At 47.1% G+C, this 25,077-nt stretch overlaps 1 protein-coding gene across 4 annotated transcripts in view; it reads right to left on the reverse strand.

Annotated features, from left to right (window-relative positions):
• Positions 1 to 25,077, reverse strand: part of Snx29 (sorting nexin 29) — a 402,905-nt gene that overhangs the window by 21,128 nt on the left and 356,700 nt on the right. For all 4 annotated transcript variants that reach the window (XM_027424771.2, XM_027424770.2, XM_035447582.1 and 1 more), the window contains one exon: positions 18,162 to 18,302. In XM_027424771.2, coding sequence (XP_027280572.1) covers positions 18,162 to 18,302 — 141 coding nt within the window. The remainder of the gene's footprint in view (positions 1 to 18,161; positions 18,303 to 25,077) is intronic.

A 25,077-nucleotide genomic window follows, 5' to 3' on the forward strand; every position in this document is an offset into this window, starting at 1 on the left:
GTCTCCGAGACTTTACATGTGCTATGGGAAACATGCCTGGGATGCTATGTTTATTAAGCATAGGAAAGGCAGGTCCAATACCTGTGTACAGTGTGCTCCCGAAAATAAATGAGTGAAAGAATGAATGACTATGTGTGGTGGTTATTGCTTGGTGCCACAGTATTCTAAGTGTGGCATCAGAGACCAAGGACAGAACAGTGAACATAATCATTACAGTGTCTCTGTCGGAGTTCACAGGCCACTGGAGGGGAATAAATGAATCTAGTAACCACATAGGTATACATGGTTATTAATCACACCACTATCCTCTGGAGTACATGCTTAATTTGCCTTCGCAGGCTTTCAAAATATGAGTCTGTTACTGATTAAAAAGGTTCTATGAACAAAACATTTTACCATCTCTTCAAAATGTGTGGTACAGCCCAGAAGTGTCCAAGTCAGACAGTCACACCACTGTGTGTACACTTGGGGGCTCAAATGCTCCACACTCCTCACCCAGCCTTACTCCATCCTGTGTCTGTCTACTGCCCAGACAGTAGCCTACACCACTGTAGAGCCTCTGCTTGGACATGTGTGATGATCTGATGCCTCATTTTTACATTCTTCAGGTAATTCTTCTATTGGCACACCTCTGCCTAGGTGAGCTCTGGCTCATGACAAAGAAATGTGGGCTGTACGGGTGTCAGTGAAGGTTCTTTCTTTCAGGGCAAAAGACCTGTGGTGGCTCTGTGCAGAGAGGAGAAGGCTGTGGGGAGCAGGGACTCACAGCCTCACAAGTCTGCTGGATCACACTGCAACTGAGGAAGCTGCTGCCTAGAGTAGAGTTCACCCTCCCCATTGAACCATAGGTAAGCACTCATCTAATCAGGGGCTTAGCCATTCTTTGTCCAGTGAGACCATGTATTAGATGGCACCTCCTAGTGCCCTGCTTTCCAGCAGAGAACTCCCCTTGGGCTAGGGTGAGCATAAGTGGACACAGATGCCTGGTGACAGAAAAGTGACATTTTCAGAAGTCCACCCCACATAGGAAAGCAGGCCCTGCAGTACTGGACATGCAGAGATACAGATATTACTGCAGTTTTTCTGAGACTACAGTTTTATGGAGCCTTGTGTGTTTTCTGGCGAGTCTCCTTCAGGAATGTGTGGGAGGAAGAACCAATCTGCCAGCAGGACTTCCCCTGGCCACTACAAAGGCAGCATGGCTTTCTTGTTCAAAGCCATGCCATGAGTTCCCCCAGCACAGCCCCAGTGCCTTGGGTTGGTTGGTCACAACCAGCACTGCCCCAGGCCAGTGGCCAAAACCTCCACAGCCTGGCAGGACCAAGACAAGAAAGGATCTTCCAGCCCAAGCCAGAGCCACTTGGCCTGTGCTCACTGGGTCTTGATGCTGGATTCTGCTCCTTGGTCTCCACACTTAACACATCATTAAGTGATTAGATATTCATTCCTGAGGGAGTTGGTGGGCCAGGTAGACCTACTTGGACCTGGGTTTTAATTTGCACAAAAAACCTCTAAGGGCAGCTTGAAAGGCTCTACAGCAAGAAGATGAGAAAGGTGCTGTGGACCCTGGAGAGGCTGTGGGCAGTTCTGGGCTTGGACAGGCATGTTCGGCACTACAGCCACAGGTCAGAGACGGTCCTTTGTGGTGCATGGGTAGTTATGCTGAGCCACAGTCTAAGGAAGGCAAGTACCCAAGTGGAGGCCAGAGGACCCTCCACCCCCAGCAGTCTAGACTGCCCATGTGTCACCTGAATGTCTTCTTTCACCCAGGTCCTACAGGCAGCAGTGACTTGGCAGATGGGAGTCTCACCTGGAGGAACCCCAATTCTTTCCTATCACCCATTCATATTGAGAGCCAATACCTGGGAACCCACACTGTCTCAATTAAAGAAGAGCCAACTGAGCAGCAACCATTGTCTAACTGCTTGTGTGTGTGTGTGTGTGTGTGTGTGTGTGTGTGTGTGTGTGTGTGTGTGTGTGTACACGTATATAGAGACCAGAGGAAAACCTTGGGTGTCATCCCTCCAGAGGTTCTGTCCACCTTATTTTTGAGACAGAAATTTTTACCTAGAGTTCCCTGAGTAGGCTGGCTAGCTGGCTAGCTGGCTAGCTGGCCAGTGAGCCTCAGGAACCCTCCTGTCTCTGTCTCCCCAGTGAGCAGAGTATGCACCATCATGCCAAGTTTGTTGCTATTCTAAGGAAGTGAGCTAAGGCTAAGTTTTTTTTTTTTCCTTTTACTTGGCATTTTAATGTTTTAATTGAACTCAGACCTCAAGCTTGGACAATAAACACTTTCCAGAATACACTAACTTGTGAGTGAACAAACGCACTCCTCAAATCTTCCCTATGTCCTGTGGTCCCCACAAGCAGTATCCTTCCAACATAGCCAAGGCTGGTGACAAGACTGGATGGGAAGAACCAGCCCAGGGCCCTAGACTAAATGGCAGTTGAGCAGAGACACTTGTCTTCAAGGAGCAATTTTAGACCCTCAACTCAACACAACCTTCAGAAGCAAACCTCCTGGCCTTCTTTCCCTGACAGGTGCCTTTATTCAGTTCACAGAAATCTCACTTCCTCCTTGGCTTTAGCAGAAGCCATTGTGTATGCACAGAGGGATGGCCATCACCTCAGTACCAAAGCAGGCTGTCTGGCTTTGACCTTGAGCCCTGAACTGTTGCCAACAGCTTTTTTTCTGGTCCTCAGCCTGAATTTCCATGTGCTCTGTGGACTCGGGCACTGGAGAGGCTGCTCACCAGCAATGTGAGAAAGCCATGTGATCCTCTCTGTAAATAGCGATGGTTTGACTTCAATACAAAAAAAAAAAAGTCAAGTTCTCAGTAACTCTTCATTTAATGAAACCTGAACCATTTCCCACAGTTGCTTCATCATTTTGGCCTTTTCACTAGATGGTGTATGATGCTAAGGATTAAAGCCAGGGCCTCATGCATGCTAGGAAAGTGCTCTACCTCTGAGTTGCATCTCTGGCCCATGCTAATGTAGCTGTAGCTGGGTGTGTTGGTGCACTCCTGTAATCCTTCCACTTGGGAGGTGGAAGCAAAAGGATCAGGAGTTCAAGACTAGCCTCAGTTACACAGCAAGTTTGAGGAGTGCCTGTGTTACATGAAACTCTATGTCAGAAACAGGACAATAAAATAAAATAAATAATAAACAAGTATAACGACTCAATACTTAATTCTTAAATACTTACTATATGATTCTAGAACATTAGGACATGTCCTATTTAACCAAACACCATTACTACCTCCAACAAAGAGGCTATTCACATTTGGTATTTTCAAATAATGTTATCTGTAGTGCTCAAGTCCACATTTCCAAAAGAGCTTGCTGCTTCTGGGGCTTTCTTGTCTTCTGATTTTATTTTGATTTTGATACAGGTTCACATTTGCATCCCAGGCTGGCCTTAAACTTGTGATCCTCTGCCAGGATTATAGGTGTGCACCAGCATGCCTGACTGCTCTTTCATTGTGAATCAAGGTGCAAGGCTAGATGTCAGCCTGAAGGGGGCAGGGTGGACAGTGGGTGTCAGACCTCATAAAGAAGTCAATCCCTGCCACTTTTTCCACAGGTGCTGACAGGAGTCCATGGACAAGGTTTGACCCACAGGCATGTTTTACATGGACTGAGCAGTGTTTGAAGAGTTTAACGCAGGAGATTTCTTTAAAAACAAACAAACAAACAAATTCTAGGCTTTCCTTTCAAACCCAGCAGCCCCTGTCTTATCTTCATACCTTCTGGCCACTCATCAACCTGCCTTCATTGGTGTTTCTCCCCCATGCCACTGTATATTTCCCACAGATAAAGCTTCATCTGTCTAGTTCACCCTTCATCACAAGATCCTCACACAGTGCCAAGGATAAGAGCCTTTAAAAAAGCATACTGGTTGAAATAATAAATAAATGTAGGAAATACATCAGGCAAGACTGGTGGCCAGAGAGAGCTGCATAGAGGCCACAGTCTACCAGAGAACACACAGATCCCAAGAATGGTGGGAGAAGGCCAGGTTGGCCTAGAAACAAGTCCTTGGCTCTAAGGGCTGCTGGACAGGAGGGCAGAGGACAAAAGACCAGTGTGTCAGTGAGCTGGTCCTTCAGAGCCTGTGTGTCATCTAGGGTACCTGAGGTGGTATCACAGGCACATAAAGCCAGCCCTTATCACAGGCACATAAAGCCAGCCCTTAAAGGCCTGAGAAACTAGTGAGTTCTGATTTGGCCCCAGGGTGGCAGCCAACTTGCAGGTTAGAAGTGATGGGGCTGGATGTGAGTCTAGCACATAACATGCCTGCCACCTCTGGTGGCCACTTAATGAGTTGGTGTTGCCCACTGTGTGTCTGAACAACACTGTCAGTTATGGGTAGAGCTGTTCACGGAGTAAACAAGGGCACACAGAGCTGTTTTAATGGGAGTATTTAAATTCCTTCAGAAGTCCATTAGGCATAGCTCTTAATGAGGGTGAATGTTGCAAGACAAAGCTTGGATACATGCTTGGGATCCCCCCCTGCCCCACACATCTCAAGACAGTTCTGGCACGGGTCTCCTCTACTCTCCAGCAGTGTCTTCCCCAAGGTCAGAAGTCACTGAGCTTCCCTTACTCCCTCATGCTCTTGCCAAGCACAACATGGCATCTTCTGAGAGCACCAGGAGGTTCTAGCCTGCCAAGAGCAGCAGAAGGCCAATCTCTGCCAAGACGCAGCAGCTTCAGAGACAGCAGATCCCAAGCAGGTCACTGGCTGGAGAATGTCAGAACCTTGAGAGAACCCCCGAGTTGGCCTCCTGTGCCCATTCTGGTGCCCACCATGGTGAACTCTGATGGTAGCTCACTTAGCCTGTCTCTGCCTCCTAAGCATAAAGGAAGCAAAGCGCTCCCAGCATGCCTTGCATTAAACCAGAGCCACATACAGGTTATAAATAACACAAGGTGACAAGACTGAGGCCGCATGAGAAAGGGAGGCTTTCAGACCAGGTCCTCAAGGATCCTGGGGAGAAGACCCATTACTACAGGTGGTGCCCTGAGGTTCCCATGTTATCTACCACACCTATAATTCATATCTAGAGAACATGGTGCTGGGATTTGAGACCAGCTATGGAAGGGTACAACCCTCACCCCAAATCTCCCAAAAATATGTGCAAAAATAATGACTTAAAGGAGAATGGAAAGCAATACTGCTAAAGCAAGCCGAGCACATGCCCATCAGGGATTTGACAGAATTCTTTCCACAGAGGAGCACCCCCATCTCACAGAGAGGACACAGAGGTGCCTGAGATACAACTAACCCACACTCTTGCAGCCAGTCTTCATGGAGCTGGAATTTGAACCAGGTACCCTGACACTCATAAAGAGAGGTCAAGGGATCTACTGAAGGCCATACCCTGCAATGTGCTTTCTCACATCAGACACACGGAGAATGAAGACTAGGCTGGGAACCTTTGTAGGTTCTGATGGTCCCCAGGTAAATGCTGCCTGGGATAGCAAGAGAAAGGGCAGATCCGAGAGAGGACACCATAGTCCCCAAAAGCCCCTCCACATATTCTTTGGGGAAAAACCCAGAGGGTTGGTGCCTGGCCCAGACAGTTCACCCCAGCTCTACTCTTCCTCTCAAATTCAGAGATGATAGGCCATAACCCTGGGGCTGGCGGCACAAGGAAAGAACAGTCAGCAGAGAGTTTGGATAAGTAAAGCATCTCTCCCAAAGGATCAGTGGCATGTGCTAACTGTGAACAACCACTACAAAAGCATGAAAAGCACACCTGTTCCAGGATGGGCCCAATAATCTAACTGCATGGAAGCTGCACTCACCTCCATGCCTTGCTTCCCATGGTGACACTAACACCCGAAGCAGCAGCCTTCATTGGGAGCTTACTCTGCCCAGCACTACTCAACAGTTGACTTGTTACCTCTGTGATGGCTTTGGGAATTAGGTACTGGACTCCCCATATTGCAGAGGAAGACACCAAGACTCTGGGGGATTAAGTATTTCCTCCAAGTTACAAAGCTGAGATTAACAGTCAACTTCAACAGCCACCATGCCGCCCTGCCTTTGAGAACCATTGTGCCCACACCAAAGTAGGCCTGCAGCTCTGCCAAGAACAGAAAACAAGAAACCCTGTGGCCCTGTGGCCCTGTGGTTCATGCAGGGTGAACCACATGCCACAGTTCAAACACTCTCGCCTTGGCTGTGTGCAATAAATATTCCTTCTACCCCGCCCCCCACTTTCAGTAGTTGTCACAGGCTTGGCCCTTGGAGGGGCCCAATGATTGAGCCACAGGAAAACATGATTAAAGAGGAAACCCTGCCTTGGTGCTGGGGACTAGAGAGGATGTCCTTAAGCCTGCTTTCTCTTAATCTCCTGAGATGCCCCTGTTTTGCTGAACCTAAGAGAGACCAAGATGTCTCTTCAAGACAAGAGGAGAGATAGACGAAAGCAAGCACAGCAGTTCTTTGGTCCTGTCTGGAGCTTTTGCATCACTCCAGACATGCACTGTAGTGGTTTGAATAAGAATGTCCCATAGGGGCATGCTTAGGGAACAATTTTATTTAAAAGGATTAGGAGGTGTGGCCTTGGAGACAGTGTGTCACTGGTGGGCTTTGAGGTTTCAGAAGCCCAAGCTAGGCTCAGTGCTCTCTCCATGCTGCCTTCCAACCAGGATAGAACTCTCAGCTCCTTCTCTAGTACCATGTCTGCATGTGGCCATGCTTCCTGCCATTCTAATAATGGACTGAACCTCTGAAACTGTAAGTAAGCCCCAGTTAAATGTTTTCCTTTATAAGAGTTGCCATGGTCATGATGTCTCTTCATAGCAAAAGAACATTAACACACACACACACACTCCTATTATTTAATGGTAGTCACTTACTTATTGCAAAGCCAGTGTTCTCACTCAGTCCTCACATGCTGTACTAGCCTTCTACCACTAAGCTACACCCCAGACCCCAGACAGCTCCAGTTCACCACCATGATGCTGTTGATGCAGCAGTATAGTTCCTCAAACAGCTCTCACTTCCTATGTACAGCCATGGTGTCAGAGGCAGGCACAGCCACTCCTGGAATGGGGTGGGCACACATCAGGTTCAGCTGCTGAAGCATCCACAATTGTGCCTGGTGATAACCCAGTTATGGGCCTCTGAACAGAGGCAGCATAAGCCTCAAACTCTGAACTATAGATCATTAGAAGAAATTACAGACTTCAACAAATGGGGACATATTTATCTTATTAACTTGACAGTGACAATGAAGTCTGATATTCATTTACAGATTCTGTACAATACCTATTCAAAGTCCAGTTGCTTCCCCCATCCCAGAAATTACCCTAAAACTCACATATATACTTAGGGGATCTACAGTAGCCAAACTAATCTTGAAAAAGAATTAAGTGGGAGAACTCACAATTCCCAATTCCAGAACTTACTACAAAGCCCCCCAGTGATCAAGACAGCAGGGAACCAGCAGAGGGATAAACATTTAGACACATAAAGAAGAAATCAAAGCCCAGAAGGACACCCTCACATTTATGTTCAGCTGAGTTTTCTTTCCATAAAGTTTTCAAGACAATTCAATGGGAAGAGGATAGTGTTTTTAGTGAAGGTGGATCAAGATGTAGAATGCTCAGCTCCTTCTCTAGCACCATGTCTGCCTACATGCTGCCATACTCCTCAAATGGACTAAATCTCTGAAACTGTAAGCAAGCTCCAATTAAATGCTTTCTTTTATAAGAGTTGCTGTGGTCATGGAGTCTCTTCAGAATAATAGAGCACTGGTTAAGTCGCATCTGTGTTTTGAAGAAATTCAATGTTGTGCCATTTCTGACAACACTATCACTTGGGCCACCCTGTCAACATACCTCAGACACAACCACTTTATGACATTCAGAAATATTTGAGGATCATCTGTATGAGCACCTTCCCCAGCCTTTGGGAGCACAGCTCTTATGTAGTTAGTTGCCTGCTGTACACAGGCTGACACAGCAGCTCCTCAACAAAGAAGTGACAGGCAACAGGGTGAAGGAGCATGGTTTAGGCAGGATTTATTCATGAACATGACTTGGCTGATCTCTGTTACTGTGACTGAGCCTGGCTTGGCACAGGACAGCATGAATCTATCATGAAAGCAACTGCTCCTTCTGCTTGTGGTGTTTCACTGGTAGAAAATGAGCCAAAAAGGGAGGTCATGTTTTCCCGAGAAGGATCATACCTGACCAAAAAAAAAAAAAAAAAAAGAAAAAAAAAGCTAACTTAGAAAAAGGCAAGCAGAGCAAGAAACCATCAGCCAACAAGCAGGAGTCAGTGAGTACCCAACAAAGAAACTGCTCTGGATGCCTCAATCCAGCCATTCCTGAAGTCAGACTCTTACCCAAAGTCAGTACATTCTCACTAAGTTGCCTTGGGCTGCACAGTAAAATGTGGTCTCTAAATAATAAACCAGCAAAACTTCAGATGGAAAAGAAATTATTCCTTCCAAGAAGCCTGCCCTGAACCCCTAGGGTGACAAGATTCAAAAGCTGTCACAGAAGAGTGAAGCCTGTGAAAGCAGCAGGGCAGATGGGCTCATGCCTGGGAAGGATGCAGGGTACTGGGCAATGACCAACGGCTGTCACAGAAAATGTAAGTTCAAGAGGATGCCCTGCTTGGTTGCTGCAGAGCCATGTCCCCCAGTTGCCACTATGAGTTTCCATATCTGTCAGTGTCACTGTCCTTACTGTGAGACACAAACCAGATCTCTGAAACGATGTGGCCTTTGGGTCACCAGCTAAGTTCTGTCCTGGGACTCTGTCCACAGTACCATTCTGGACTTTACATTGAGACCAACATCGTCAGTATGGATCTGACTTTCCTGAGGGAATCAGTTCCACCAAGTTGTCCCTGCCTTATAAGTTCCCTTTCAGCCTTCAAGGACTCTTGCTAGCTTGCTCTGGCATGGCCTCCTAGGTTTTGTACATGCCAACCCCATCCTGAATCTAGCAGGAACTTCATTCTCCATTTACAGTCACCCCATAATCTACCTGGCAGTGACATCTTTAAAGTGCAAACTACATCCTTTGCTGAAGCTTCTGTGTCTCTCTCCTGGAACATAGGCACCCTTGTATACAGAAACAAACTGAATGTACAGTCAGACTAAAGCTACTAAGAGTAAAACAAGATACTCAAGGGGTTGACTTCTCTGAGCAGGGAGGACTCCAGTTGAAACTTGGCAGAGAAGAAAGACCCACCATGGGAGGCATGGATCAGATGCAGAAAGTGTGTGTGCAAAGGTCCTGAGGCAAGACAGGAAGGGAGGGCTCATGTGTAATGGGGGCAGGTGTTATTGTATGAGGTGTGGCCACCAGGAGGCTGAGGAGATTAAATGAGAGTACGCACATGGGCCTATGGCTTTGTGAGCAGTGCCTGTGCATGGTTAGCAACCAGGAGCTGCCATTCTTACTAGGCCAGCCCTGCTGATGTGAACTGAGTTCTGTTTACTTCTGCTAATAGGACGAAGGCTGCCTGTTCATGGGGAGAACCACGAGCAAGATCAAAGTCTCCTCTGTGACTCAAAACAGTTCCATTTTCAGCAGCTTATGAGGATCAGGCACTGGACTCAAAAAAGCTTCAAAACTCATTATAAAAAAGAACTGCACTTTCCCTCAGAAGGCAGACGCCCCAGGAAACTAAATGACTACAATGTTCTGGGGGCTGAGTTTAATGCTTCTGTGACCCAGTCAAGAGAAACAACTCTCCAGAAAAAGCCCCTGCTACTCAAGATGCATCACTTCCCCAGCCATTCCAGGAGAGAACTGGAAGGGTGGTGTGCTGGCTAGTCTTGGTTGTCAACTTGATGATATCCAGAAATAACTAAAATTCAAATGATTGGGTATACCCATGAGCAATTTTTTTTTCTTTTTGTGGGGGAGGGGGTTTGAGAAAGGGTTTCTCTGTGGCTTTGGAGGCTGTCCTGGAACTAGCTCTTGTAGACCAGGCTGGTCTCAAACTCACAGAGATCCACCTGCCTCTGCCTCACGAGTGCTGGGATTCAAGGAGTGTGCCACCACCACCCGGCTGCAATTTTTTTCTTAATTAAATCATTTGAAGTGGGAAGACTCACTTCTATCTGGATCTGAATGCATAAAGGCACACCTTTAATCTGGGCCATACCTTCTAGTAGCAGCCCATATAACAGTGGTACTCAAACCATGGATCACAACCATCATATTTGTGATGGTCTTAGGAATCCCCAACCATACATTTATTTTCATTCCTACTTCATAACTGTAATTTTGATACTGAGTGGTGTCCTCAGTTCCTAGGTCCATCAGAAATATGTTTTACAATGGTTGCAACCCATAGAATGAGAACCATTGCTATATAAAGACATGGGAAAGGAAGTTCTTGCTCTCTGCTTGCCCTCACTCTCACTGGCAAAGTCCATTCCTTCATTGGTGTTAGAATATACTTCTTCAGGATTCTGGCATACACTGAAGCCCAGCTCAGATATATAGCCTCAAGGGCTGAACAACTACTGAATTCTTGGACATCCCACTGGTAAGCAGACATTATTGGAGTAGCTGAACCACTGCTTCTAAGCCATCCTCATACACCCCCATCCATCCATATATATATATATATATATATTCTATACATTGTGTTCCATTAGAGAGGCCTGGCTAATACAGGTGGGTCTTCACCCAGGCATTGCTTTAAATAATGTTCACTAAAGAACGTGATTTGGGTTTGTGGAGATGGCTGTGGCTGTGAGCAGAAATGCCTCCAGAGTACAGGGACCTGAGTCAGTATGCAGGACCCATATAAAATAGGCTGACACGGTGGCACATGTTTATAACACCAGGGGTGCAGACAAGTAGATCCCTAGGGCACTCACCAGACAGTTAGTCCTCCTGACCAATGAGAACCAGGTCAGTGAGAGACCCTGTCTCAAAAAACAAGATGGTAGTACCTGAGCAATGATACTCAAAGTTGACCTCTGGCGTCCATGGACTTGTACATATACATGCACACACAAAGAACACAATTTGGGGCCTAATGCTCCTCCATGCAGAGAAGTACAAATCTGTCCTCCAGTTGTATGAGACATAGGCAAGCCTCCAGGGGTGCATGGGCTCCTGAGAAGTCCTGCTCCTCCAAGAGGGGAGGGGAGGCTCTTCAATTAGGCTGACAGACTGGCAGGCACAGAAGCAGGCATGTGAATAAGTATTCATGACAACATTGGGGGGGGGGCATGCAGGAAGTGAGGTAGACACAGTACACACAGGAGGAGGTGAGATATGAGTCCCAGGGATAAAGGAGACAAGTAAAGCACTGTGGAGACTAAAGGTGACGCCTGTAAGACACAAGTCCCAGACCCAGGAACAAGGCCTTGTCAGCAGAAAAATGACCACGTGCTCATAGGCTTACAAGGTAAAACAAAGATAAGGACATTTGAACAGCTGATGTCACCTCGTCAGAGGGAATCTGGGGAGGATGAAGCCCTGGACCCAGTGTTGGCAAAACAGAAATGAAACAGTTGCCGCTGAGAGGATAGGACCTGCCTCCACCCACTTGAAGGGAACAAGTGAGGCTACCTTAGGGATCAATTTGGCAGGAGTTCAACCGTGGAATGAAGACATGAATGTCTCATCAGCCAGCAGCCTCATGCCTAGGCCTACTTAGGGAAACTGAGTCTCAAGAAGACATGGGGAGGTGGTTGGGCATTGGATGTCTCTGCTACAGTGATCAAACAGGCATGGTGGTGTATGCCTATAATCCCAGAAATCAGGAGGCTGAGGCAGGGGAATCATGGGTTCAAGGGCAATGTGGGCTACAGCATAGTGAGGCACTATCTGAAAGGGGAGGGCAGTGTTTAAATGATTACATCAAAAATCCTGTAATTCTACTGAAGAATACAAGCTGGGAAGGGATTTGTAAAGAGTGACATCATTTATGCAGAGTCATAAAAAGAAAACACTTTTATAATCCCACCATGAAAATGCAAAGGAACCAACAGCTCCATGTTGCTCCCCTCTGGGATGGGGGCTTCCATGAGAACTCAGCTGTATTTATGATGTTTAATTTTTAAACATTAACATTCATTCCATCTGGATGGTGATATGTACTTGTTCGTTACAGCTTTCTGTGTACTCTGGGGACTATCAGAAAATTTTGAAGTACTTTTTTAGGAGCTTAGAAGTAGATAGGACAAAATGAGCATGATTGTTTTTCTAGGTGGTGGGAAGATGGGTGGTTTTCTTATCCTATGAGTTCCTTCCTTTTCCCAGCTTTCAAAGAACCAAACTAGTTGAGTGTGGTGGCTCATGCCTGTGATCCCAGTGTTGAGCAGGCATGGGCCAGAAGAATCACAAGCCCCAGGCCAGCCTGGGCTATAGAGGGAGGTCCTATTTCAAAAACTGACAATGAAAAAGGCATATCTACACACTATTTGATTAGCAATTCCATCTCCAACTTCTTGTCTCCAGAAAGGAGACAAGATAGGTAGAGGGTTAATCACAGTGTGATTTATAATTAGCCAATGTCATCCAAGCTTCTAGAGACAGAAAAGATACTTAAACTATGGTATCGTCACAGAATGGAATACTATACAGCAATGAAGTGGAACCAGTAGGTACCCATGCAGCAGCATGGAGGAGTCTGACAGCTATGGTATGGAGAGAAAAAGCAAGCGAGTTTGAGGTTCAGAATTCCTTCACATGAGTTTCTCAGGTCTCAGACAATCTATGGCTTTAGAAATCAGGACCAGGGCTGTGGTGTCCTATAGAGAGAGTGACCGAAAGACGTTCCTGGTGCTGGGACCTGTCTTGGCCTACTGTTGCTTGCAAGGGTTCTAGGGTGTGTTCATTGTGGGGAAATGCTCCAAACAGAAGTTTCAGGTTGGAAGCTATACCCCAGCTTAAAATGGAACAACAGAGCTTGGAGTGCAGTGCATCTGAATCCCTACCCTCAGTATCTGAAAGCTCAGGGGTTACTCCAGTCCAGCCTAGGCTACAGAGTGAGCTCTAGGCCATGGTATACTATATAGGAAGACCTGCCCCAACAAACAGAACAACAGCCATTCCTCAACAAGGCAGAGAGATTAAAGAACAAAACAGTAATGACTTTCCTCTTACTGGGGTAAATCACCTACAGCAGTAACAATGACACCTTAAGGGAAATGGTGGGGAAGGCAGGGAAGCAGGAGATGGGCTGTCACAGTGCACTGTCAGGAGGCAGAGCCAGACACTCAAGTGTCTAGTCCATCCCCAAGTACCTACCTCTTCCTGAAGGTACCACAACCTTCTAGAATAGCAGCACCAACTGGGGGACCAAGTGCTCAAACACATGAGCCCTTGGTGTTGGGCAGGGGCTGGATCGGGGCGTGGACGGACACATGGACATCTCATAGTCAAACCACAGCAGAAGCCAAATTAGTGTGGATTCCCTCTGGACCAGTTTTAAAGCTGGCATTGGGGGTTTGAGCTATACCAGTGTGGTTTGTGAAGCCTGCACTGACTGCATGCCCACAAGAACCCGAGCTGTCAGCACGCTGCCAGGTGCTGATTGACACAGAAACCATGCAACTTGCCCAAAGTTACACAGCTAGTATTTCACAGTGGAAAGGACCTGAATGAGGCCTACACTCTGCCCCTAGATCTCATGCCTTCTGCAGAAGTCCTTGGCTATAGAGGAAGACAGCTATTGAGCCACCCAGAAAATTGGGGCCCATGAAAATAACTAAAGTGCCAGGAATCAGAGACACTGGAAATACACATATTTTTTTCCCAGCATGCCAAAGATTGTGATACCCAGCCCTCCATATGAATGGGAACACTGGAGGGGAAGGTAGCAATTATTCTCAATTACTCAAGAAGAGAATAAGAGCCGAGAAGGGCTCTTCTCTGGTGCCATTTTAATCAGCTGTCCAAAAACAAGCACAAAACCAGCAGATGGAACACAGGTTAAGTATATTCTGAAGGCCTTGCAAGCTGGAGGGGGAGATTAAATAATGATATACAAGCAATCTAACAGTCCCAGAAACGTTGTAGACAAGATCAAATGCCAGGCAGAGTCAAGTGTCTTGTAATTCATGTCAATTAGGAAAGCAGTGGGCTTGGCATAAAAACAGGGCTCTCCAGCTCAGCCGGACAGGGGTGAAGTGGGGAAACAGCCAGTTGCGTCCGGCTACTTGGGAAGGTTGTCTCCAAATATCACACAGCTCCTTTTTGTCTTCTGGCATAACTGCTTTTGAAGATTATGAAGCTTTCTCTTTTGTTGTACTTTGTTTTCCTGAGACAAGGTTGCACTATGTAGCCTAAGCTGGCCTCTAACTCTTGGCCCTCCCATGGTCCTTTGCTGTGTGGGCTACAGCAACCTGATACAGGTTGAAGATCTACAACCCCCAATGGCTTCCACTGGCTCCTCTAACAAACCCGTCACCAGAAGGTCCTGCTGGCTCCTATAGCATTGGCCTCCTGCACAGCTCCTCTCCCTTCCTCGCTGCCCCAGACACAGTGGCCTGGTGTGAAGTGACTACTGACATTTTCCCTGCAAGTCTGTCAGCAGCTAGATGGCAGAGCCCACTAGTTCACGCATCTTAATCTCCCTGCACCTAGCACAATATCCCAGAATCTGGGACATGTGCTACAAGGAAGTATTCTTTAGCCTCAAGTCCTTTGAGATGACCAGTTCTACTTTCACACATCCCTCTCAGGGCCCAGGTACTGCATGGGGTGAGTTCAGCAGAAGAGCATACCTAGTTCAGCACCACTGTCTTCAAATGTGTTTTTAGTGAGCATTTGAAGGAACGATTTCTCTAACAAGCTGAAAGGAGTTTGCCTCACCTTGGTGCCAGGTGAACATTCAGAAGGGCTATGGTTCTTGGTTCCCATCCACTCGCTGAACTGTAATAGGTAGGACTGGCATGGAATCTCTGCCAAGCCCAGACTCACTCTGCAGAGGCATCCTGTAGTCAGTGTCCACATATGTGGCTTAGTCTGCCTGGCCTCTTTGCACATCCTGAAAAACCCACCCTTCAGGAAGAGGAAGGAGAGCTGCCTCTAGCTGACTAGCAAGTTTTCTGCTGTTAGAATTCAGCTGGAGAATTCCTGCTGAGACCCACTGCCTCACAGTCTCTAGTCACTGTCACCAGTGACGGCACTGTGTGGGAAGCACACAGACACTCATGTGGCACATAAAACAGGCTATGTAGCATAGTCCCCAAATGGAGCTCACCAGTCAGCTCAGGAGTGAGTCAGTTAACAGCCAAGGCTCACAGTGACTGGGAGCCCATGACTCAGTCACCCCAAAGATGTCACATATGGATTTTTCTTCATGGTCCAAACTAACAAGTGAGTCACCTTTGAAATACACCCTTCAAAGAAAAGATCCCAACATGGTGACTTTTCTGGGCAATTTATATTCAAGCTTTCTAGAAATCTTGCCATCAAGACACCAAAGCATATTCTAAGGTACTGGGCCCAGGTGAATCTGCTCAAGTTTGACCTTTAACTGAGTTCAGTGAAGGCCTTGGTGAGCACTGACCGTCTATACCCTGACTCATCCTCTCTTGGAAATTGAAGAAGTTGCCCAAATATTTCCTGATATAAGCTGAAGTGGACTTAAGGGAAAGTGTGTATGCCCCAACCTCGTGCCAGGTAAAGATTACCATCCAACTAGCCATCGAGCAAAGGCACGGTCCAGTTTAGGGATGAACTTGTGGCTGGGGGGCAGTTGGGTATATTGTATTTATAGGAAACTGGTCTAGACATCTGGTCACCACTCAGCTTATCACTGGGCCAGGCTATCCAAGGTAGTAGCCTTCAAGCCCATGTTCATTTACGCATAAATAAGTGAGAGAAAGTCTGCTCTACAGACCTGAGTGTGGAAGGTAAAAGTCCACTCTGCTAGCAGGGGTGGAGCTTCTCCTGCATGAAGGGGCCATATATGGACCACTGAAAAGAGGAAATCTAATCCAAGTACCCGCTCCACACAGGACAGATCTAGGATGGCCACTGATCATTCTAAATGACTGGGGTGATTTGAATAGGAATGGCCCCCATAGACTCATGTATTTGGACTCTTGGTCCATAGGGAGTGACAGAGGTACGGCCTTGTTAGAGTAAGTGTGTCACTGTGGGGGCAGGCTTTGAGGTCTCATATTCTCAAGCTACACCCAGTGTTGCTCAGTCTCCTTCTGCTGCCTTCGGATCAAGATGTAGAATTCTCGGCTCCTTCTCCAGTACCATGCCTGTGCGCTGCCATGCTTCCCACCATACCAATAATGGACTAAACATCTAAACTATAAGCCAGCCCCAATTAAATGTTTTCCTTTATATGAGTTGCTGTGGTCATGGTGTCTCTTCACAGTGACAGAAACCCTAACTATGACAGTGACTGAACTCCAGAAGCCCCATCCCTTGGTTGCTGACTTCTTGGTGGACTTGCCTCAATGGAGGTTTATAAAATGGGGGGGGGGGGAGAGTAAAGAAGCAGGAGATAAAGAAGGAGCTGATTCAGCCTCAGAGAACACTCTTAGCCATATAAGAGTGTGGTAGGCTGAGCTAGTTCCTAGACCCTTCTGTGACAAATGGTCTTGGCAGATGTGATTAAATTAAGGATCTTGAGTTGGGAGACCACTGGAATCAAAAGAGGAGGAGGGATTTGAATCAGAGAAGACAAGAGGATGTGAAAGATGAAGGGCCAGAGTAATGAGGCTACTGTCTCTAATGAGGACCAAAAGCTGAGAATACAGTGTCCTGGTTGGCAGCCCATGCTGAGAACCAGCCTTATAGAGAGTCCTTGCCAGTACCATCCCCAGTTGTTTTCAGGTCCTCAAGGGTCCTGAACGGCCCGCAACTGACTGGACATTTACTATCCTGTAGCTGGAGATGTGCCTCCTTCCCAGTTGATTCCCAATGGTCCCAGATGGCTATGACCTGGAATCATCCATGGAGTTGGTGACTCCTTAGTGCCCGTATGTCACTCCAGGTTAATTAAGCCAGGCCAAAAAAAGCAACATGGTGGTGGGCTGTGAACACAGTCTCCCTCAGCAGCATAAAGTGCCAACAAGGAGGGGAAATGTCTCCACTCTCTGGCAAGAGGGTGTGCATGAGGCCAGCTGCTGGGGCAGTTGTCTGAGCACACTGCATCCAGATGTGGGTCTGCTTTCTTCAGTTTTACCCAGTCCTTTGCATGGTGACTAATGATACATTTTCAATAGAGGGCATCTACCTTCACGACAAGTAGCCATGATAAAAGAAACCTCTCTGAGACAGTCTGGTTCACCACCATGCACATGAATGAATATCATGATAGCAGTGATTAGAACCAGGGAAAATACTGGATCAGAACAGCAGTCAGCAGGCATGACCAACCCAGATGCCAACTTATTCTCTGTGTGTGCATGTGTGTCTATGTGTAGGTTTGTGTACACACATGTGCGTGTGTATGTGGAGGCCAGAGCACAATCTTGAGTTTACCTTGGTTTTTGGGACAGGGTCTCTCATTGACCAGGAACTAGCCAATAAGCGAGGCTGGCTAGCCAGTGAGCTGTCTCCCTAGCACTGGGATTATAGGTACATGTCACACTTCTATGTAGGTGCTGGGGAGCCGAACTTGGGTCCTGAGGCTTGTATGGCAAGAACTGTTATGACTGAGCCAGCTCTCCAGACAACCCCCCCAACCATTTTTTAAAATTTTGTAAATTGCATATTTGTGTGTGTGCATGTTTACTCATGTGTGCCCACACATATATGTGCATACACAGAAAACCTCCATCCACCTTAACCTGAGTTCCAGGAACTAAACTCAGTGTGACAGGCTTGTGCCATGAGTTTTTTTACCCTCTGAACCCTCTTACTGGTCTGTTTTTAAAAATATCATGTAAAGACCACAGCCAAGCTTGCCTGTGTCTGCCATTGTCTCTGATGCATTCACACAACACAGGTGATGCTGAGTGTACCTACTGGAAGGGCACAGCCTACTGAGCCAAGCACACTGGCTCTCTGGTGCTTCATAGGAAGCTATCCTGGTGAAGTAAGGGGGGTGGGCCCCCCCTTAGGAAGACTGCCCTTCCCTTGGGTGGCTATTTCCTCCTCTGTTTTTCCTAACGTTATAGCTTTTCTGTGGTGAGTACAGTCCAAGGACAGATTGGTTGGCAGCAGTGACATGGCCCCCAGATGCATACCTTGTTTCCGATGGCCTTTTTGGGTGGAAAGTTGTAGGCCCTTACTTGTGGGAATGTGTTCTGCAGCTGGTGATGCAATGCTCGGAACTCAGTGTACCGTCGATACACATTCCACTCATCGTCCTTTATCCGGATGTAGACCTGCCAATGAGGGAGACAGAAGACAGACTGAGCCCAAGCCTCTTAGGTCATCCTCACAAGGGCAGTTGCTGCATCACTCTGTTCTCACAGGGGCCACATCTGCTTCACACCACTGGGCACCAAGCACCTGACACAAAATGGTGGCACTGATGGCAACAATGGGCACAGGAAAAAGTCAGTGAGGCAAGTGACAGGAGAGCCCAGATGCACAATATGTACCCACCAGTCTGAGTGACAGCAGGGATGCATCTCCCTGTTCACATATGTGGCTCTTACAAGCTGCCCCATGGACAACAATTCTGCAAATCCCACAGGACTGAGATCACGCTGACCACCACATAGCAGGCCAGCACACAGTAGGGGAGCTGATTTTGGACAAGAGGAATGAGGTCAAGATCTTCTAGACTGCTGAGGGGCCCAACATAACAGAAAGCCATATTCAGGGACCTTAAGCACATGCAGGGACATAACTTTATCTCAGCCAAGTTGGGGCACTGCCTGGTAATGCTACTATGGGCTCAGCACCTGCCAGGACACAGCACAGCTAATTGGCAAGGAACTCTAAGAAATGGGAGGCTTTTTTTTTTTTTTTTTGGAGAATGGTTTCCCCATTTGTACCTGGTTGGCTTTGAGCTTGCTGTGTAGACCAGGCCAACCTCAAACTCACAAAGATCCTACTGTTTTTGTCTGCTGAGTACTGGCATTAAAGGTGTGTACCACTGCTCCCAGATGATGTGTTTTAAAACATCATTCCACCTAAGAATTATAGAGAGGGTACAGTCTCCATGTAATGACTACTAAACTTCATATGAAGCAAGGATCCCTACATCTTCAAGAACAGACCAATAGGAACAAACATCTCTACTGTGAGTCACAGTCTCACTGCATTCTTCATAATATATATTTAGAAACTGCCTCTCTTTTTACTCAGAGGAAGCAAGAGCATACTTACTATTCTCCCTGCTCTCTTGAGCCTTCTACATGGATGCTTGGCAGTCCCCCCTAACCCACAGGCAGCCACACCCAGTTCTACAGGCCCTGTGTTTCCACCCAGGACTCTCCAATCTGTCTCTAGTACAGACCTCAGACATGAGCTGCAGCCCTGGTGTGCATCCTCACATTCTTTAAATCTGAAGCCAGACCCTAAGCCATAAGCCTGGCCCTCCTCCTAGGTTTTTATTGATTCATCTCCAACAGCAAAGACAAAAGCAAAACATAATGTCTTTGCTGCTCATGTTGCCTGCAAGCTGCCAAGCCAAGTCAGCAGCAGTCTCTAGGAGCAGAGGACTTGATGGCTGAGAGTCTCAGGGCAGAGTAGGCTCTGGGGATCCTGTTGTAAACATACCCTTGCTTTTGCTGGTATCCAGGGTGCGTTTCTGGCAGCCACTGTTGCTATACCTGGAGGATAGTGATAGACGGGAACAGAAAGAGTGCCAAGGCTGCATGGATTACCCATGATAGGCTCACCTCAGCACCTCACACATATGTGGGTGGAGCCTTCAGCTCTGAAATGAGCCTCTGAACTCAGTGAGTGGGAGGCCCAAGGTTGAAGAGAAATAACAAACTACAACCAAACACAAGACCTTCAGCACTCAGCACCTGTCATGAGCTGGGCATTATACCAGGTACACACCTCTCCTCTTGTCCTCACATGAAGCTGCAAGACATGTGGTGGGGCAACATCCTCTTAAGATGAAGACATAGACTCAGAGAGGCAATGCCACTTGCCCAGAAAATAGGGAAATGAAGAAGTTGAGCCCAGAGCTGTCTTCTCCTCAGTGTCCCAAGTTTTCTACTCCAGTGCTCCACTGCAATGGCTAGGGCTCACAGGGGTCTCTAGGATCCCAGACCAACAATGTGTTCTTGCCAGAAGAGCCCCTAATTTCACCTTCTCACTTACACTTCTCCCCTTGGATCTAAGGATCTAATGATAGAATCAAAATCCTCCAGATTATTAACAGACAATCCCCAACAACCTGCTTGGCATCCAAGCCTGGGAAACCTGAGGTACAGCTGATTTGCTCATGAATTCTACACCACAGGATTAAGCATGCATATGCTGAAAACTGTTAGGGTTATTCATTCATTCATTCATTCATTCATTCATTCATTCCTTTTAAAGGGCTCCTCCACCCAAATTAAGTCTGACTGGCCTACTTTCCTTAACTTGAACCGTGAAGACAAAATTCCTTGGAGGAAATGAAAAGCCAGTCTCTTCCACATAACCAAGCTCTGTTTTAAACAAGGGATAAAACCACACATCTCCTTGACCCAACAGAAGGAAATAAAATCAGTGGGTACTGCTGGGGTGAGCACTAGGGCTCACTGTCTCCTGCCTGCAGGGAAAGTGCTGTTGTATAATAATCTTTTTTGTACACTGTGAAGATGTGCCACTCTGGTTAGTTTAATAAAGAACTGAATGGTGGACTGGAGAGATGGCTCAGTGGTTAAGAACACTGGCTGGTCTTCCAGAGGTCCTGGGTTTCTATTCCCAGCAACCACATGGTGGCTCACAATCATCGGTAATAAGATCTGGTGCTCTCTTCTGACCTGCAGGCATACATGTAGGCAGAATACTGTATACATGACAAATAAATAAATCTTTGGAGAAAAAAAAAAGCTGAATGGCTAATAGCTAAGCAGTATTTCCAGGCACAGAGGATGCTGGGAAGAAGAAGGCTAGAGGAAGCATGACATACAAGAGGTAACAGCCACAAGCCACATGGCAGGACATAGAGTAACAGAAATCTGTTAATTTATGAGCTAATTAGAAACAAATGTAAGCTATCGACCAAGCTTTCATAATTAATGAGTCTCTGTGTCTTGATTTGGGAGCTGGTTAGTACAACAGAGAAAGACTCACTACAAATGGCAACTAAGGTAGGGAGACAACTCTTGGCCATTGCCTGTATGCTTGAGCCACCAGTACACCATATGGATTTTGCTCATACAGACAGAAAAACTTACAGATATTAAGTATGTTTTCAAGGTCAGTCAGAGACATATTTTAAATAGACAGATGGTCTTCAAACACTTAAAATACCTACAGAATATGGCATTTAAAATGTTTTAATAGCATAAGTCTTCTCATGATACCTGTATCAACACATCTGTCAAGTGTTAGTCACGTGCACAGTAGGGGACGGGAGGGGAGTCAGGAAAAGAGAGTAAGGATCTGCAAGTTTGCTTTGGCAGGTGAAGCTCCAGGTCAAAAGTATGCCAAGCACAACACAGCCTCTTTAGCTCAAAGCATGTGGGACATCAGGCTGGCTGGCAGGTTGACAGAGGAACTGGGCACGGGGCTGTGCACAGGGAAAGCCTGAGCCCCCAGCCTAGCTGCATCCCCAGCACACACACTGCAACCCTAAGGACAGGACCTCACTCAGGCTCAGCTCCTTCCCCTGCAGAATGGGGTGCAAGGCAGGCTCACTAGGTGGTCCTGAGATGCCATGCCTAGCAGGCACAGTGAGCAATGGCAGCTGCAGATATGGCAAGCCCTGTCACCTCCGTCATCCATTGCCTTTGTGTACATGAACTTCCCTATTACAGAATTAGGGGTAATTATAGGATGTGCAATCATGAAATTAAAGCAGGTAATTACCATGCCTAATTAATTGTCAAATGCTAGGCAGACAAGGGAACACAAACAGAAAGTGTGGCTAAGGATGGGGCAGTTCTGAGTGCCCTCTGCTTGCAGAAAGCTCAACAGCAACAGCAGAGGTCAGAACCTGGCCCCCTGGGTGGGTTTGCCAGCACTAAAATAAACCCTGGATGTACACTGGGCTCTGACTCAGCCAGAGCTGGGCGCCCTCTGTGCTGGCTGCAGGCCAGCAAGGCATTCATACAGCCCTGTCACAAACACACCCAGAGTCCCCAACCAGAGAGCTATTTCAGGAAGGGACCTCATAGGAGAGATACTTAATGGCTGCTGTAAACCTTGACAAGGAGCAGACTGCAGAGAGATGCTGGCCCACTCATGGCAAGGACTCACAAATAAAAGCTGTAGGTTTGCAAGCAAAACGCCAGGCTGCCTCTGCTTGCTGAGCGCTCAGTAAACACCTCCCTCTCCACTCAACTTCTGCACCATATGGAGTCCTGACCCCAGAAGCAAAGGTTTCCCTATGCATTATGTCCTTCATTTATTTTTCTTCCTCCCCCTCTCTCTCCCTCCTTCTCTCCTTTCCTCCCTCCCTCCCTCCTTCCCTCCCTCTCCTCTTCTCTCATTTACAAGGGATTGAATTTAGGACCTCACACATGCTAAGCAAGCAGCAACCAATGCGCCACACTCCAGCCATCTCACTAAGTTTCTCAGGCTGGCCTTGAACTCACTCTGTAGTTCAAGCTGGCCCCAAACTTGTAATCCTCCTGCCTCAACACCTCTACCCTCAAGTATATGGGATGACAGATCTACACTACCAGGCCCAGAGCATGAGGACAAGTCCAGAGAAACACAGGTCTCATTTCTCTTAGAAAATGCAAGTCTGACTCTCATTTCTGGTACTTATGGACAATGACAAGTGGCTTAGCAAGCCCTTTCAAAATGTATCAGACATTTTGCATAAGACGTTCTCCAAAGCTCAGTGATTTTCTTTGTCTTAAAATGCGGCCATGGAACAGTAAGATGTGTAAGCACCATTACATGACATGGAAGGCAGCAGAGACCAAGCTCACAAGCTTCTGATGGAGGAAGGGCCCAGAGCCACACTGTCTTCACACCAGAGGGAAGCAGTAACAGCCCAACACCAACATGAGGACTGTCACATGCAAACTAGTCAGATGACATTAGATGATCTTCAAGACGGCTTGAGGTTCCTAATTCATTTTGTTTCCCTAGCAGCCAATGAGTTCAATGATTTGTGCTTTGGTTCTCGGCCTATGTTAATGTACCCTCACTCAACTTCCCTTTTAATGAAATGGCTTCATGTGTTATTAACTGTAAATGTCCTCAGTGCTAGATCAAAATGCCCGAATTACCACAGGACCACACTGATGGAGTGATATTATCGCAGTTAAATGCTGAGAAGATGAACAACTTAACTGAAGAAAAACGACTTTCCAGTTCACTGGGTTATGTAAATGAGGCGGGCCAGGAAAAGAGGTGTTATTTACTGAGAGCTGCCAGCACCACTCCACAGGCCTGTGCCCTGAGGATACAGAAGAAGGCTTGGGAAGTGGAATGTGCCAGCACAGTCGCTGCCCACCTTGAATGGAAGGCTGACCCACAAGTACTTCACCTCAAGGGAAGAAGTGCAGTGCCCCGCTCTAGGCAGTGTACTCCAGCTGGGCTCTGCTGCCCCTTCACACTCAGGACCACCTGACATGCTTCTCAGGGTGGCTTGGCCAGCAGTTCCCACAGCTGGCTCTTCCTGCTGGCTCACCTCTGAAGGAAAACACTGGGTTGGAGACATGTGCCTTGCCTTCCAGACCCTATTCACATCAGGTCTCTTTCTCCTGGCAGGCCTAGGTGTCACCTGTTCCCAGACACAGCCTGGTGACCTCGAGTATCCGCTGGGGAAGAACAAAGCCAGGCTTGATCCTTGCCTTTCTGAAACTTAAGTTGGCCTGCCCAGGAAGGTACAAAGAACCCTGATGAATTCAAATGCAAAAAGACCTGGAGGAGAGGGACATGGTGTCTTCAGCTGGGCTAGGAATATGGATACAAGAAATCAGCTGAGGGATGTTTGATTTAGAACAAAGACCAGACTGAAAAAAAGAGTCTAGATGTGGTGGCAAATGCCTGTGCTGAGGCAGGAGGGTCTTGAGTTCAAGGGCTAGTGGGGATTGAATAAAAAGGCTGAAGAGATGACTCAGTAAATAAAGCCCTTGCCTCTTGAATTAGGGTAAAAGGTCCCTAATTTAAGTCCAGAACCTCTGTAAAAAGGCAAGGCAGTGAGTGCTGTCAGCTACAGGTGCCATCTTACAGGACTGTGCCAAAATGATGGACATGCAGAAGAGACAGGTGGCTGACATACCCCCTCTAAGCCTTTTAGAAAATAGGCTCTATTGGATACACATGACTATAACAAGAATGGTGCTATCACAGGCATCATGAAATGCTATCACAGTGCAGACAGGAATACCCTGTAAATATTACCATGGCAAAGCTGGAAGTCTACAGTGTCACCCTGCATGCTGCTAGCACTACTGTGAATAACAAGGCAAGACTCTTGCCAAGAGAATTGATGTGTGTGTTGAGCACTCTAAGAGCTGAGGTCACTTCCAGAAGTAGGTGACATAAAATTATCAGGGGTCAGGGAGGGGGCAAAGAACCAGGGGATGCTCTATGAGAGCTAACAGAAGGAGCCTGAGCTGCAGAGGCCCATTCCCTGTGAAGCCACGCCCAGAGTGTCAAAAAACCAAAAAGGCTGGGTATGGTGGTGTATATCTATAGACCCTGCTCAGGGAAGCTGGGGACAGGAGATTTATATGCTTTTCAGTTTCAGAACAGTGAGAGATGCTGTCTGTGGTGGTTTAATTAGAATGGTCCCCATAGGCTTATCTGTTTGAATGCTCAGCCCATAGTTAGTGGAAGTGTTTGGAATTATTTGGGAAGGATAAGGAGGTATGGCCTTGTGGGAGTAGGTCTGGCTTTGTTGGAGGAGATGTGTCACTGGGAGAGGGCTTTGAGGTTTCAAAAACCCACACCAGCCCCAGTCTCTCTTTTGGCCTCTTAGCTCTCAGCTACTGCCCCAGCATCATGCCTGCCTTGGTGCTCCCCACCATGATGATCATAGATTAACCCTCTGAAACTGCAAGCAAGTTCCCAATTAAGCAC

This window comes from Cricetulus griseus, chromosome 7 (genome assembly GCF_003668045.3).
Source record: "Cricetulus griseus strain 17A/GY chromosome 7, alternate assembly CriGri-PICRH-1.0, whole genome shotgun sequence".
NCBI classification, from domain to species: domain Eukaryota; kingdom Metazoa; phylum Chordata; class Mammalia; order Rodentia; family Cricetidae; genus Cricetulus; species Cricetulus griseus.